This window comes from Periplaneta americana, chromosome 7 (genome assembly GCF_040183065.1).
Source record: "Periplaneta americana isolate PAMFEO1 chromosome 7, P.americana_PAMFEO1_priV1, whole genome shotgun sequence".
NCBI lineage: Eukaryota > Metazoa > Arthropoda > Insecta > Blattodea > Blattidae > Periplaneta > Periplaneta americana.
The window spans coordinates 10,299,202-10,317,296 of NC_091123.1; the positions used below are offsets into that span (position 1 = coordinate 10,299,202).

The following is an 18,095-nucleotide window of genomic DNA, read 5'->3' on the forward strand; positions in this document are numbered from 1 at the left end:
TTTCCTGGCTGATAGCTCGTCACTATAGAAGAAAGCATCCATGAAAGCGGTAACAATTAATGGCATTTATGTAAAAAAATCGTTACATGACAAGTGTGCAACATGATTAACTCTGATATTTTCAGCACTTGATAACAGATATGGCTAGCAGCATATCTTAAAATTTTTATTTGTCTCGATTAAAGAAAATGAATAGAAGTGCTGATATTACAATTTGAAACTTTTCTTTTCCATAGCTTGAAGAAATTAGGTTATAGGAATCATGAACAGTTTACTTTCATTCTTATTTTTTAATTTGTTCCTGTTTATTATTTCAGTTTTCGATTAAATAAGAATAACTAATTATGTTGATATATTCAATGTATTCTTTCTTCTTTTTCTTTTTTGTTTGTTTTATTACCCAAGCATTGTTGTGTAGGATAGAATCCATGGCCTCCTGGTGTTAACCACAAACTTGACATAATTCAGCACGCACAAAAGATTTGTAATTATCACTAGTAATTATGTAAATAAGTTTTATACTCTTCATTATTTGTCGAATATTACTTCTATTAATAATATACCTTAGCAGTTTATAGCAATGTTGATTGCAGGAGTACTTCTAGTATTTGCCTTGCTGTTTAGTGCCTATACAGATTGTAAGTATCTCTCGAAATCATGTTGAAAAAAATTTGTTGATATTTTCGGATTAAATACCATTGTATCCACTATTACAATGAAAGAGGTTTGGGTATATATTATATTTGTCAGTGTGCAAGTGATTTTCTTACCCTTTTGTTTGATATTTCATCTAGAACTCAAATTTGTCATATTGCACACCTTTTATTTCGTTTCTTACATATAAAACATTTTAGAATAATTTCATTGTTGATTCACATTAACAAATTAAACCATTTTTTTTTTTTTTTTTTTTTTTTTTTTTTGTAATTGGGCTACGGTACATAAAATGTTTTTAATCTGAATTCCAAAAATATAAGTTTACTGTGTATGCATTGATAAACTTCAGTATTATTACTTCTTGCATTTTGATTTCACTATAATCTCACTGATTAATCTTTTGTTTTCTTTTCCAGATCTTGATTTCCTGAAGGTAATTATTGTATTATCATTACACAACTAGACATTAAAAACAATATATATATATATATATATATATATATATATATATATATATATATATATATATATATATATATAGTACCTACTGTATTTTTTACATGGGCTTGATGTTTTGTAATAAATGAAATCGCACCTGCAGCAATTCTTCTTACTGAAATGTTGTGCATTGTAGGTGATCATGGACAGCTCAGGGAATATTGCTCTGATTGTGTGCGATATCAGGAATTATGCCTTGCAGGAACAAGATGGTAATCATCGGTTACAACAGTTACGTGATTCTGCAAGCATGCCAGTACTCCAAGAAAACTGGTGGTTGCCAAGTTCAGTGGGGTCCATCATAATGAACAATCTGAGAGACTTCAGTAAGTAATGCAAGATGTCCATGCAGAGGACCAAACAAAATCTGTTTTGAAACATTCTATGACTATCACAGTTAGCTACTAGCTAGCTCAGGCGGTTGGCAAATTTGTGTGCTGATTTGAAGCTGCTCTTGGGCATGTATTCGATTCGATTCGATTCCCACTTGGGATGATTGGTTTTTCTGAGTTTTTCCCAATGTTAGGTAACCCCATAACGAATCCTCTGTCCCCATCTCATTATCATAAATTCCATCGAATTGTTGGATAGGGAGAGCGGGTCCAGTTACTTGGCTGGCATGTTTCCCAGATATGACTCCAGTTGATTTTTGTGTTTGGAGTCATATTAAATGTTTATGAAACACCCATCGACACAGCAGAAGAATTAGTTGTTAGACGATCTTCGTAACCGACCACAGATATTTCTAAGGATTCATCAATCATATGGCATTATACTTTGTGTGTCATCAATGGCGGTCGCAATTTTGAACAGTTTCTTTAGTTTGTTAATACTATTTTCTTAATATCTGGTATTAGATAAAAAAAAGTTACTCTGTAACCATAGAATGTGAATGAAGTAGGCTAACTCTCCAAGTTGAGATTCTTTCATTTTTTCCCTCATACCACTATCACTTGAAAACGAAGCATTTCCGGAAATTACTTTATCAAGAAAAAAATGTTTATTTTCATGTTCTCTATCACATCAGAAAATTAGGAATAGTTATTCTGTTACAGCCTGTATATATTTACAAAATGTTTTTTTTTTTTTTTAATCCAATGCCACCAGGTTGTCTTTTCGACATTTCTGGTCTTCTCTCCTGGCTGTGGCTTAGTTGTAACCCACTTCTGAGGTTGGAGCGCCTGGAAGGCGGAGTTACATTACCCCGATGATGTGATAGGATGATTATGATAATGTGATGCCAGGAGAGGTCTTAAATCTAAACTTAACCTAAATTCCAGACCATGGACGAACACAGGAATAATAAGGAAAAATTCCTTTGCTCTAACCGGGAATCGAACCCGGGACCTCATGAACTATAGCCAGAAGCTCTGACCACTAGACCATGTACAAAATGTAAATTTGTATTTGAATATTTTGGTGCATAGTTCATGGAAAGAGGTATAGGTAATGAGAAAAAAAGAAATAAAATTTCAACAGATTATTATTATTATTATTATTATTATTATTATTATTATTATTATTATTATTATTATTATTATTATTATTACTACTACTACTACTACTACTATTATTATTATTTTATGTTTTAGTTGAGACGTCCCTGGAAACTGTGAAAATGACATCACAGTTTTCTCCCACAGATGTCGGTCATCCCATTGCGAAAAAGAGAGAAGGTAATTCTAAAACATATGCTTATGGGATAAAGGGATAAATTAATGTGATCAGAATATCTGAATCTCAAAACAGGACACTTATTAGGACTACAGTTTCGCAGAAAATTTCTTCTTCTGATATTAAAACATTCAGCACTGCAAATAGAAATTTATTTCTTTAATATCTTAAAATGATATAAACACAATTTATAAATGAACAGTTTAAGATTTATCATCTGTACCGTACCAGTATATAAAAAATTACAAAAAAAAAAACAGAACAAAATTTACATTATTCATAACATGAAATACGAAGTTACAGCCTACTCATAACACTCCTAATGGCATATTATTCTGGTAAATGAATTTCTGTTAGAAATTTCTTTTTCTCCTTCGGGAAATTGATAAAAAATTAAGAATAATGTATTTGAAACTAACTTTGGGAATTAACAATGTGTCAACCTTCAATTGTGATTTCTTCAAAGTTCATATTTTGTTCATTCTGTAAGATTATTCTATCCATCTCATATGAACTTCTTTCTCTTCTCTATTCCATTGAGTGACTTTGCCTGCACTAACACATTTTTCACATAAACAAATCCACTGAACATGACTTTGTCGTCAATGTTGGAATCATCAGAAACATTTGTGGTATCTACATATTTAAACATCATTCCATTTTGGGACTGTTCTGTAAGATTATGATTATTATTATTACTGTATCTCCTCCTCCCCCTCCCCCTTCTTCTTCTTCTTCTTCTTCTTCTTCTTCTTCTTCTTCTTCTTCTTCTTCTTCTTCTTCTTCTTCTTCTTCTTCTTCTTCAGGGTATTAGGCCTCAATGCCTGTTGAGACTTCAAAGGATGATGTCATCTCTCCAGCAGGTTCTAGATCTTCCAATGCTTCTCCTACTAATAGGATTGTAATTGAGGGGGATTTTAGGAAGATTATTATTATTATTATTATTATTATTATTATTATTATTATTATTATTTTATTTTTTCATTTTCCAGCAAAATGGGACTAATAGGCATCCCAAGAAGAACTGTTGGGACACCAGGATGGAATATCTAAAAATGGAACTGTCCTGTTCAGAGTGGGATGTCTGGTCACATTAGATAAATTAACTTCTTTCTATGCGACACTTATTTTTATTTTTAAAACTTATGTACTCACTGGTCATGCAAGGAGATGCTGGAACTGTCTATCTTCATTTTCCACCCATTTCTCGCATATTAACATAGCCATATAAGTGGAACTAAGCTTCAGATTTCCTTTCCTAGCAGAGTGCATACAATCACCAACAAACACGTGTATCCCCTCTCGTAAGAGACTGCTACAGCACTGCTCTGTACTCTGTATATCCCGTTAGCAGGATTCTCCTCCACCCGAAATGTTGGCTGAGACCAAACTAACCTTCTGCTGGAGTTCTGCCATGCTAACGTTTCACAGATAATTAATCTGTTCACCCAGTACAATCCTCCACTTTGGTAGATACAGAGGTGTGAAAATTATTAGAATAATCTTAATTTTAAAGTTTTTTTAATAGTTCCTTCAAAAATATTAATTGAATGGATGAATATTGGTATATAATATTACTATACTGATGTAGGATATATTTACTACTAACAATGCCGGAAAGCATTGTTGTACATTGGTATTTTTCTTATTTTACAATTGTTATGGGAATTCAGAAATTATTATATTATGTTGGCGGAATTGGAAACATCAAAAATTAATTAAGAAATACTTTAAACAAATTGTTCTTTGCGTTTACATTGTTGTGAAGGTTCAAATGAATGTATACATCTGTTTTGTGCATTTAATTTTTTATGTTTCCAATTCCGCCAACATAATATAATAATTTCTGAATTCCCATAACAATTGTAAAATAAGAAAAATACCAATGCACAACAATGCTTTCCGGCATTGTTAGTAGTAAATATATCCTACATCAGTATAGTAATTCATCAATTCAATTAATATTTGTGAAGGAACTATTAAAAAGCCTTTAAAATTAAGATTATTCTAATAATTTTCACACCTCTGTATCTGCATTATGTTTCTATATATAGTGTGGCACGCAAGAAGACTCTAGGTACAGTGGTGACATCATGATTTTTAATGGTTATTGCGGCCGATTTAAGTTGGATTGCCTACAAACCAATTTTTATACACATTTCCCACAAAAACTCCGTAGTTCTGGATTAAATGAAATACTATTTTATACGTACAGATACTTAAATTTTTAAGAATTTTGGTCAAATTTAGTTTTTATTGTATTTATCTACTCTTTTTGAGAGGGCCAATGTTTACAAAAAAGAAAGCTGAGTCATTTACATGACGACATCTTATTGTAAGTTTGACATTTCATTCTGAAATTTCAGGAGTATACCAGTATGATACAAGAACTCTCTTCCACTATATTCTTGCCATGGGAGTCGCAGCAATGATAGTCAACCTGTTTAGAATTATGAAGGTAATCTTACAACTATTAAATCTAGGATTCTGAGAAACACAAGAAAAAAATATGGGACATCCAGCACTGAAGTTAAAAATTAAACTTAAATGAACAGATCGAAACAGTACAATTAAATCAAATTAAATACTATTATTGAAAGTAAAGTATCAGTACTACTTAGAGAATAAATTGAATACTCCTTATAAAATAGGCTTATACTCTTGCAAAATACGCTCACATGAGAATATACAGTTCAAAATCAGTCACTCTAATTAAATGGAATGGTGGGAATGATATATAAGCCGAAGCCACAAAAACAAACTTTCACAGGAGAGGCTACCGGTATTAAAAGTTTAGAGTTCAGTGCTATTACATGTGGTATCATAATTTCTTCAGCGTACATATCTGTTATGTGTTGAGTAAATTTTATAATATTTTATAGTAGGTTTCCCATATGTGTAAGAAATGAACTCGCACAAAAAATAATTTTTTGTAAAAAGTGTGGGTTTGGATTATTTCATTCCCATACCTTCAAATCTTAAGACTTGAAACCGAAATATGTAAACACAAGAAGGAACAAGAGTAGAAAGTTTTATGGCTCCTTTGATGTTTCACATTTTATTCATTCATGAATTTACATTAGCTTTCGAAATTGTAAATGCCAAGAGCACAGATCCAAGCCTGCATTCAACTCGCTAACACCTTATTGCTGCATGAATGACAAGATTGGCTTTGGAAAAAAAGGCGAAGAATAGGAAAACATAGGGTAAGCACGGGGCATTTTGACATTTTTTTTAAACAATTGGCTGGAAAGAATCCCGTAGCTTACATGAATCACCTCAAAATAACTCCTGGGATAGGAAAGTACAATAATAAGAAAGACAATACCCACCAAAAGGAAGGTTGAAGTACTATTTCGGTATTTAATAAGTTGTGATACCAGTTAATATGATAGCTTGTTCCTGTCACCATTATTTATACATTTTGATTACACATTTTAACACTTTATATCACATAAGTTTTGTGTAAGAACAACTTTTTAGTGTTATATTAAAGCTAAGCTGTTAATTTACCTTTTTTGATTAGTTTTGGCTTCCTGTTTTTATTCACCACAAATTCCACTTAGATGGTTCAGGATTTGAACCCTGGTCTCTGACGTTCTAACCATGGGGATAAGAGTGCGCCAATTTGTTACTTTATTTGTCAATGAGTTAGCATGACCCAAACTGAACACTGATGTGACTGTTTCTCTCTCATGTGACAGGCGAGGAAAAAGAAAGACACGGCATGTGTGGAAGAGCCAGCGATCTGGATGAAGGACTTGGAGCATGCTATGAGGGCCATCCAACGCGAGATACGCCTGCTGGTAACCAGCTCTTTATCCTTCACCTCACACCAGAGTAGCTGTTGTCAAACAGACCGATTCGATTCCCAGAGGATCCTGTCCAATTTCCCTAGTCATTTTCATTCAAGCATTCCTCATCTTGTTGCCTCTAAATGGACTCTGTCGTCTAAAAAATTTTTTAAATTGGTTGGTGTCTAACATTGAGTAGCTAACGATGATGTCATTTGCTTTCTTGCACTTCAATATTTAGCAGGAAGACAGGAAAACTGAGTAAAAGTTGCACAGTGATGAACAGTGGCGAAGTTAAGGTGTAAATACTGAGTAGGCTGAACAAATCTGCTTACCTTATATTATCTTTTTATACAGCATATGTTTCTCGGTTGTTCTATCAATTTTTTTTGTGACATACACCCCACAAGAAGATGATGACCACTCATTTTCACCCCCAAACAGAATACAGGTATAACAATATAACTTATTTGTCTTCGAGCAACCTGTTAGTCAAGGATATTTCTTATACTATGAAAATTGAAAACTTATATTTTGTTTTCCTCCATCTGCTATTTTAATATGTAAATTTAGTGTCGATCTCCTATCTTTTTAAGCTCATTTTATGTAATACATCCAACTTGAAAACGATTTCTCATTTAATTCTGCAAATAATGACCTCAATATTCTCTCAATATGAGCCATTTTACACAAAATTAGTATGTAACACACACATATATGCACTTTTGATTAAACTAACACTCAACAATGCAGCACATTTACAGAACATCAACATAGTGCAATGTATTATATTGCAGTTGAGGCTTACCCTGCTATTGAGTCGTTGCAAATCGATACCTCTTCCTGCTTGGCCTTCCCTCAAGCTTGCGAGTGCTCAACATGCACAGCTAAGTCCCAGATTCGATTCCTGGTGCCGAAACAAATTTTCCTCAAATTCGTAGATAAATATTATTAATAGTTTTTGGTGTGTTGAATTACCAATATTGCGCAATATACCCTAGAACACATGCCCTCTACGTAACTGGAGCCTGCAAGTGGTTCAGCCGAGAGCTGGGCTCCTGTTCCTCCACAATCTATTCACCCAGTGTAATTGAAGACCTGAATTGACAAACAATCCAACTCCATTGAAGTAAATTTTTCAGGAGAGTAAAGAAACTTTATACGCTTACAAGTGTAAGAGTATTGCATTGAAATAAATATTTTTATGAATCTAAAACACATGCTTAAAGTCGGACTTAGAATATTTTTTTTCCAAGATGGTAGTCTATGCAAAACACATAATATGTCATGTAAAAAGTCAAATACTATAAATTTTGGACTTGGGACGGTTGTCAATTCAGGTCTTCAACTAAGCCAGTAATTTATATTTATCATTATGATTTTTGTCACTTGAATATAATTGGAGGAAAACATTAACTTTGCACCCTTTACATTCTTCCAGAACATGCAAAATAAGAAGCTGAAAGAATTGAAAGCAGAACTAAATGAAATGCAACAGGTAAGAAATATTACAAAACATCGCTATCTGAACAGTGTTCACTACATTTAGATGTTCACACTCATTATATTTCCTAGGTTTTATTTAACGATGCTCACAACTGCCGAGGTTATATCAGCGTCACCACCGACGTTTTCATACAAGATATTGGGGCTTGAAGATACCTATGCGAATTAAAAATTAAGATTAAAGTTATCCTCTGTATAGACCATAGAGGCCAACAGAGTAGCTTCCACACCTGTGGAGTAATAGTTAATGCGTCTGACCGCGAAACCAGGTGACCCGAGTTCGAATCATGGTCGGGACAAGTTACCTGATTGAGGTTTTTTTCCGGGGTTTCCCCTCAACCCAATATGAGCAAATGCTGGATAACTGTCAGTGCTGGAACCTGGACTCATTTCACTGGCATTATCACCTTAATTTCATTCCGACATTAAATAATCTGAGATGTTGATACAGCATCGTAAAATAACGCACTAAAAAAACAGAGTAGTGAGTGGATAAGGTTCTCACATTTGCAGACAATTGGTATTAATAATAGTATGGATCAGTGGCGTATGCAGAATTTTGTCAAGGGGAGGTCATTATTTAAATTGTTTACAATACAGTACAGTATATCAGTATTTTAAATGTTGTGTATTATTATTATTATTATTATTATTATTATTATTATTATTATTATTATTATTATTATTATTATTATTATTAAAATATGAACTGTCAAATGCACAAAACGTTAAACGAACATTTCACAATAAAGTCAGAACTCAAACTAACGGTTGGGTGAATACCGCTCTTAAAATGAGCTTAAAATCGACATGCACAATTTTTAACATCTGCACTGCAGAACTGTTAAAACAATCTTTTCAATATATTTCACAAGAAGTTAAATTTCATATTGTGTCAGCTTCATTTTATTACAAGATCTGTACTAGGCTGTAGGGCTCTCTATAATAAAGATAGCATTGTTACAATTTGAACTTGCCAGAGCACCAAGCACAGGAATTATATTGAAGGAGGGGTAGAAGGACTATGTCTTATATCGATGTAGATTTTGTTACTGTGACAGTGAAAAATTAGAGAAGGGAAAACGATTATGGATATAAAATATTCAAATCTAAATATGTAATTTTTTTTTTAAAGTTCAAGGGGGGGTTTAAACCCGGTAACCCCCCTCCTTGCATACGCCCCTGGTATGGATGTACTTACTGCATTAATTATCCTCAAGGAAATACCCCTCGTATTCATTTCTGTTAAAAGCTGAATGAACCCCAGGGCCATAGCAATTGGATCAATGGAGAAAATTCATGACATTATTGGGACTCGAACTCGCGACCTTCCGGTTTGCAGCTCAATGCTTTAACAGCAACATTACCAAATGCCTCTATTTATGCCAATTACTTTTTTAAATTATTGTTAGGACAACAGAAAATACAAAAGACCACATTTTTTAAACTTGAAACATTTACTGCATCACTCGATGGTGTTTAGATAAAAGGGCTCTTAACCCTCATTCTTTTAAATTCGACTTTTTTTTTTTGCTGTAATTAGTTAAAATTTAATTACAAAATGTAAGATATGATTTTGACAATTTTGTTTACATTCGTTCTTATTAGGTAACTAATAATAATAATTTGTTAAAATTTAATTTTGTTATTCCTATAAAATCTTCCTTATGTGGGATAAACCCTTTTATGGAAGTTTCAACATCTGACGTCGCTTCCTTAGCAACGGCAGTGAATTACATCACACTTTTCTGACGTCAAAAAAATCTGACTCCTTTGCCTCCAGTACTTGGAGAGGAATTGAGAGGTGCCAAAAACGCTTCTCTGCAATGCCTGGTTGCCGAGATATTGACGGTTTAAGAGGATAATTTTGGGGTCAGAATGCCCATTTTCGAGTATATTAGGGAGTTGAGGTGACAAACATACTGGAGGCTCTATTGCGACACAGAGATGCAAAAAATATGCTGGATCTATCATAGGTGGCGCTATTTCTGCATTTATTAGGAGAAATTTTCTCCATAAGTTGATTTTAATCGATTTCCAGAAATTTCCGGTGTCTTCCAGGCTAAATCATAGTGAGTTGAGTGTAACCCTTGGTGTCATGGATGGAGATCCAGGACCCATATGTCATGTCATTGTCTGCGTCTTGCAGCTCCCTTGTCGCCGTATAAATATTGGTTTTAACTCTTGCCTCTTTTTTGACGAAAATAAACTTTTCTCTCAGATCGTATTTTTGTGAATTATTTTATTATGCAGACGTATGTGTTTGATGTTTGAGCAATAGAAATGTTAAGCTTCTTTTACTCTACTTAAAAAAAAAAGAAAAAAAAAAAGTAACTTGTCACTCTCAGAAACTCAGTTTGTTGTAAATGTGAAAGTGATTTTAAATGTTTTACACTCAGGTTCAATCAATTGCCCTGAATGGCTTAAAAGCAATAAAAACTGCCAATATATCTCATAGAGATCATAATGCTTATCCTCTGATGCTAGTTACTAATGCCTGAGAATTGTCTGTTACAGTTCATGAATGCGATGCATGGAGACTTTGTGAAGAAGCAAAGCAAGTAAGTTACAACTAAGTTGGTATTCATTGTGTTAGGTGTCAAACTAAATCTTCCCAAAGCCTCAGTGATTGTTTATTTTAATGACAATAATTTGACTGTATCAATAATTTAACATCAATGACATGATGTGATTATTTACAAATTGGTAATTGAGAATGTGGTAGGAAACTGTCATAGACTATTTTAATAATAGTATTCAGGAGCGGATGCAAGGGAGGGTATTAAGGGGATATACCCCTCCCGAAATTTTGAGAAAAATACGAAACAAGAAACAAAAATAATATTAATTTTAATTCGTGAATGTACATAGGAATTAGAGAGTTTTCCACGTAAATTCTTTTTGCTAAAATGTTAAATTCCAAGAACTTCAGGAAGACAAAACACAGCGTTCTTACTTCAAGACAGAGAATCATGAAGAGAATTTTATGCTTTTAATTTTCCTTCTCTTCTTAGACTATTTCATTAGTCAGCTCAAGGACAGGTTTTTAAATCATAAGAGAATCCTAAAGTCCATACAAACTTTGCTGCCTGAAAACAGTGCGAGCATCAGATGAAGATTTAGAAACTGCTGTTGAGGCTATAGTAAATCAGTGGCCCAATGATGTTGATGGATCACCAGAATCTTTCTTCAATGAATTGAAGATGTGGAGAAGAAATTTCCTTGATCAGAAAAATCTTCACTTAATACCTACTGATTTTATATCATCTTTGAACAAGTGCAATGAAATTTTTTTTCCCTGCAATCGCAAGGCGCTGAAACTTTTCTGAACGTTGCTTGTAACTACAGCAACACCAGAACGGTCGTTCTCAACTTTGCGGTATTTGAAGACTTACTTGAGGAGCACGATGGGAGCAGACAGATTAAATGGACTGGGCTTGATGTATATACATAACAATGTAGAAGTAAAAGCTCATGAAGTACTGGATGAAATGTCTAAGAAGCCTCGTTGCCTTCTTCTGTAAATGTCATTCTGTCATTGTTTTTGTATTGCAGTCATTGTAAATGTTAAAATTAAAAAATTATGGTTTATTTAACAACACTCGCAATTGCCGAGGTTATATCAGTTTCGCCGGTGTGCCGGAATTTTTTCCCTCAGGACTTCTTTTACATACCAGTAAATCGACTGATATGAGGCCTGTCGCATTTAAACACACTTAAATGCTATTGAGCTGGGTTGGGGTAGAATCCGCAACTTCGAACACAGAAGGCTATACCGACTACGCTACTCAGGCCAACTTGTAAATGTTTGTGACTCGGAAACAAATTGTGAATATAAACTTATTTCTCATTACTCCATTTTTACTATCTCCTCAAATCCCTCCCCGAAAAAAAATCCTGCATCTGCCCCTGATAGTATTACTTCGGTTTCGTTTAAAATACGAAAAATAAATTTCTGCAATAGTTATATTACAAGTGTACTAGTCGAAAACATATGTATATCAATTTCGTAGATGAGTAGGTATTATTTAGTTCCGGAGAAAGATGCAACTTCTGACATTTCTAGTGAACACGTGGAATGTACAGAGCCAAAGTGCGATGTTGCAACTAAACAGCATTCTCCCTTCCCTCTCCCCTGTGGCAGACAATCAGCTGCAGAGTGGGCAAGTGGACGGGCAGGCAGATAAGTGCAGAAGGAAAGTTAGAGAATATATCTATGTGGTAACGTCATGATCACTTCCTGTGTAGTACCAGAAAGGCAAGTTACATATCGAGTTTCCATTGGCTGAGAGATTCAGGGAGCAGTTGGGAGTTAAAAGATATACGTTACAGAGCTATCAAAAGTTGATTCTTTCCCTGCTACCACAATAAGTACCATGATAACATGGAATAATGGTAAGAAAACTAAAGGAGGAATATGAAAAATAGTGACTTGCTATAAATATAGGAAAACCCGAATATTTATTTATGCATTGAAGAAGAAAAATTAATTTTGAATTTTGGCGTTGAATGTAATGCACTTACATGGGTATGAAAATATATCACCCTGAAAATAATACAACAGAAATAAAATGCAGACTTACTAAAAAAAAAAAAAAAGTTATAAAACACTCCAAATTCTATATGTTGTAACAAACATATTAACAACTAACAAAAGTTTATCTGCGGAAATGGATGTTTTTGAGGACTTTATAAGAAATGAAAACTAACAAATGTGAACATTATTCACAGTAGGGGCTACAGCTCTTTTAAATGTATAAAATATTTGGAAAGTCAGGCTGGTTTATGCATGTGACTAAATGACAAACTAATTCGAATACCATGCCATTCAGATTATGGTTGTAATATTCAGCTGTCTTGTGGTTAGCCTTGCAACAATTTTACAACAATGTTACACATTCAATTACTTAAATTTAATATACCGTACTATGAAAAACAGAATATGTATAGGATGTCACATTAAGAACGCCGGATTTAATAATGTGAATAAATGCAACAAAAACAGATAGCAGTGCTGCCAAACCAAAAAATAACAACATTTTGATGGGACATGGTGCCATTGTCTTGTTGTTAGTTTGTCAGCACTGTTATCTATTCTATTATCTGTTTTGTTGCATTTATTCACATTCACGTTCTTGTTGGGACATCCTATATATCATAATATCGTCTTCAATAAGATATAAGAGTTAAACAGTTTTTGTTTTTTGGAAGTAATATTTTGTTTACATTTTCATACTGAGAATCATTAGTACATTAATTTTTATTAAGCTGCACATTTAAACAAGAAAGGAAGTTTATTTCTGTGGAAAATTCTTCGCTTGAAACAAAATTTTTTTCTTTCTTTCAGGAAAACATTGTGCATATCTTCTTCAACACAGACTAAAAACACATGCAGTAATGATGAACCCAGTAACCAAGGTAAGACTAATGTTTACTTCGTAGTTTGCAATTCATCTAAAAACTCTTTATTTATTATTATTAATCACGAATTAGTCACTTTGTTCTGCGTCTAGCTATACTTGAATAGAAATATTTTTCGAGTAATGAATAAGTTTATTCATTCATATGGTACCACGTGATCCTTTTCTTTAATTGACTACCATACAGTATATGTGCTATTGGCGGGAAATCTGATGTGATCTAGCAACATAGATTTCTCATTCTCTTTAATGCAGCCAAACAACCAATTACACAATAAATTATTAAATAGGCCCTACATTATCCCAGTTACAAAAGCTTCACTATTTAAATGCTTTACATTTTCAGAATAGTACATTATGCAACGAGCCTATAATGAAGGTAATTAAGAAGCGAGTATGGATATTTATGAAACAAGTGCAAGCGAGTTTCATAATTTTCATACGAGCTTCTTAATTACCATTATAGGCGACTTTCATACGACTTTTTATGCTCGACCATATTTCTGACTTGATATTATTAATTTTATTGTATCTGACCTGGAGCAATGTCCCGTATGTTCTGAGATGTGCGCAGACGCGAAAGTATTGATTTTTTCCGAGGAACACATGTGCACATTGACCTTGTTAGGCCATAGGAACCTACAGAGATAACATTGAAATAAAATTAGACATTGAAAAACGAGATGACAAATTGAATTTATTTGAATATTATTTACAATTAACGCTAATTATTTTAGTAACAGAACATAACCTTCTGCGACAGTATTGGATTTCCAGCCTCCGTGACTTTTCGCTAATTCTCTTTCGATTGCATATCCGAGAATAATCGATACTTGCGGTTTTATAACGGTAGAAAGCTGACCTGTCATTGGCTGAACAGTTGTAACCTGAGTCGTCATTGGCTGAAAGACCTGACCTTTAATGAGTAGGTGTACTTTAATGACATGCATTAAAGGTCTGCTACCAGGTGTATAATTACTACATTTCGGCATGGTCGAGCATAAAACTTATTATAAAATTTAGGTTCTAGACACAGGTAACTATTACTGGTAGGTCTATTGGTCTTTTTTAAACTAAAATAAAGCATAATTTACATTTGGTTTCAATCTGGTATTACAGTGGTATATGTCACATCTTATATCAAAATTTGCTGGGGAATTATGTACAAAGCCACCGGTGTAGCTCTGTTGGCTAAGATGCTTGCCTACCAATCTGAAGTTGTGCTTGGGCGTGGGTTCGATCCCCACTTGGACTGATGGGCAAAAGTCAGGTAATCTGTGGCGAATCCTTGGTCCCATCCCACAAAATACTATCTTGCTGTCACCAATTCTATCAGTGCTAAATAACCTAGTAGTTGATACAGCGCCATTAAATAAACAAGTAAAAAAAAAAAAAAATATGTACTAAGAGAAAGGTCTGATATATGAAGATTATAAGTCAAAATACTTAAGTAGAGGAACAAAGGTCTATATGGATTTTATATTACACTTTTTGAATAAACGAATACTGGTAACTTATAAACAAGGAACTGAATTAGTGACTTTAATTAATTAATTAAATAAAGTAACAAGTGAACACAATAGGCCTATATGTTTACAAAACCTGACAGTTTGTCGATAAGTAGAAGGGAACCAGATGTCATTGTGTTGGATCCGTTAAAGAGAAAATAATTCATTATGAATAAATATAGAATTTATTTCACCATAACATTATATTAATGTAACATAATTATACCTATTATATTGGTGTATTGTAAACATATCTGTGGTCAGTGAATCTTTGATGTGACTTGTTGCCATGCCAACTATTTTACAATGATTGTTAATTCTTTTATTTTTAAGGTATTACTGGATGTAACACAGTTCCATGGTATGAAAAGAAAAACGTGTTCAGTGGAGGGAAGTGGTACATTCAAAGTGGAGACAGACTCGAATTGTTTTACCCACCTGCACTGACAAAATGTAATTTGTTGAAATATGAATTGTTGAACAATGTCTAGGTGAACACATGGTGAAATGTGGCAACTATAGGTACTGTTAGAAGAGTTTCGTGATTCTGCTGCAGAATAACCATTTAACAGAAAAGGTTGTATTAATTGTACATTCCATGTAAGTTATTGAAAACATTTCTTTGAAAGAAAGATTGACAGTTAATAAAATCTGTTTTTTTAAAAGTGTTGTATGGTCATTGTATAGCTGTGAACGTGACACAGTTGAGTATAATACGTGATCACACAAACATATATATATATATATATATATATATATATATATATGTGTGTGTGTGTGTGTGTGTGTGTGTGTGATTAAAGGCGTAATTCAGACCTTGATGGATACATAAATTGTGGAACCTATATAACTTATATGGTAGCATATGTGGTAAAGCCACAGACTAAATAATTATATCTATTTCTACTGTAAGTCGAGGGTAGAGTGGGAAATGTGTTGCGAAACAACTTGAAACATGTAAGAAAGCATGTGTCATTTTCACGACACCGATTATTTTCTTTCTCCGGCCTCTACCACAAGAGGGCTATATCATCCCTCCCCCTTTCAATCAAAGCTAGTCCCCCCCCCCCTTCGGTCTGGAAAATTGAGCATAAAGATGTTGAAGTATTCTGACGTAAGAAGCCAAAAAACAGAGCGATCAAAACTCACGCTCACATTATTTTATATCCGTATGTAAAGTTAGTAGAACGGTTTTGTGTTTAGAATAAACGAGGGAATTAAGGGAAATGTTAACGTAATTTAACATTACTGTATTTAAGATGGTGCATTGCATTTTTGAACATTATCTTATTATTACTTCATCACGCTTTTTTTTTTTTATCATATCACGGCCTCCTAATATTCTTTCCATTGTAGAAGTTTCTGATCAAGCACGTCAATAAGAAAAGAGATACTTTAAGACGCTGAAAAGATGCGTTTTAAGAAATCACCGTAGTGTTGCAGACATAGGTATATATGAATTTTAACAATATCTTGTGCTAAGAATTAGTATATAAGTAATTATTACCACACTCACCGTTTTGTGGTGTCTGAAAAGCTAAGAAAATCAGCAAAACTAAAAAGAGGGCGTGTTTTATGTTGGATACCGTACGTCTTTCGGAATAACTATAACATAGGCTACCTATATTTATGTTCTAAAATATAATTAAAAGAAGAGTTCATTATTTCTTCAGGATATAATGCAAAATGTTACTTATTAATCGGTTTTGGAAGTTTGTGTGTCACTTTCATTTCCATGGAGGTTAGGTTTAGTTAAGGTTAGAGCTTATTACGAGATGTAACAGCAGTATTGTGTTTTTCTGTGTTTGTAGTTAATACTGATATACGACATTATTTGAAAAAATCATTGAGTTAATGTTTCTACGTAGGAAGATGGGAGTAATAGTTTGATTTTGATAATTTTATTGGTTCCAGTTACAATGGATCGGATTAAAGTCGAAGCCGATTGTCGTGATGAATTAGTATTGGGAGTTACACCGAATTATGGGGCAGGAGACCCTCTTTCTGGAGTAAAATGCGAGATTGAGGTGAGTTGCGGGCGAACTTTTGCTAGCTGTCGGGCAAACTGAAGCCGAGTGGTGGCGAGGTTACATTAGGTAGACTATTTTTTCTAAATATTAATCTAGTTTTTCAAATAAATTATGATTCAAATTTTATTATTTATATTATTATCATTACTGATAAGTTATATTTTACAGAACTGTAAAAAATAAATAATAAAATTAGGGTCGACAAGGCCTACTTTAATTTCCATTGGATCAGTGGTTCAAAAGCTGGAGCGCAACCCTCTTTTGCAGTACGATACACTCTTAACACTAAACATGAAATAGCTATTCATTGTATTGTTTTGTTACATACAGTCGGTATTTAAAATCTATAGGAATGTTAAGGTGTCATATTTAATTTTTTGCAACATCACAATTCTTTCTCTTCATATTTCTTGTCGGAAAGGTAAAGCGGTCCACACCTGTGGAGTAATGGTCAGCGCGTCTGGCTGCGAAACCAGGTGGCCCGGGTTCGAATCCCGGTCGGGGCAAGTTACCTGGTTGAGGTTTTTTCCGGGGTTTTCCCTCAACCCAATACGAGCAAATGCTGAGTAACTTTCGGTGCTGGACCCCAGACCCATTTCACTGCCATTATCACCTTCATATCATTCAGACGCTAAATAACCTAGATGTTGATACAGCGTCGTAAAATAACTCAATAAAATAAAAAAAAAACAGGTAAAGCGTAGCTATCTCATTGAAGGTCCTTAGGATGGTGGGATGTTAAGACCTCTTGAGGAAATCAGTGCTTAGTTGAACTACCGTATCTACAGATGTCAGTCCTATGTGCTGCCTGCCTTTGTCACCAAAGAAGTTTTTATTTTTTTTTATTTTAGTGGGTTATTTTACGACGTTTTATTAACATCTTTGGTTATTTAGCGTCTGAATGAGATGAAGGTGGTAATGCCGGTGAAATGAGTCTGGGGTCCAACCAAAGAAGTTGGACTGGTTTCTGAGAAATAAATATTATTATTGTTATTATTATTATTATTT

The 18,095-nt window shown here is 33.7% G+C and overlaps 1 protein-coding gene across 1 annotated transcript in view; it reads left to right on the forward strand.

The window, feature by feature from the left end:
* The window catches only part of LOC138702903 (zinc finger protein 300-like), a 49,051-nt gene that overhangs the window by 2,208 nt on the left and 28,748 nt on the right, over positions 1-18,095 (forward strand). The window contains exons 2-10 of the mRNA XM_069830301.1: positions 1,074-1,090; positions 1,292-1,481; positions 2,748-2,831; positions 5,196-5,287; positions 6,534-6,635; positions 8,065-8,121; positions 10,647-10,690; positions 13,477-13,547; positions 16,972-17,084. Of these exons, the coding sequence (XP_069686402.1) occupies positions 1,074-1,090; positions 1,292-1,481; positions 2,748-2,831; positions 5,196-5,287; positions 6,534-6,635; positions 8,065-8,121; positions 10,647-10,690; positions 13,477-13,547; positions 16,972-17,084 (770 nt within the window). The remainder of the gene's footprint in view (positions 1-1,073; positions 1,091-1,291; positions 1,482-2,747; positions 2,832-5,195; positions 5,288-6,533; positions 6,636-8,064; positions 8,122-10,646; positions 10,691-13,476; positions 13,548-16,971; positions 17,085-18,095) is intronic.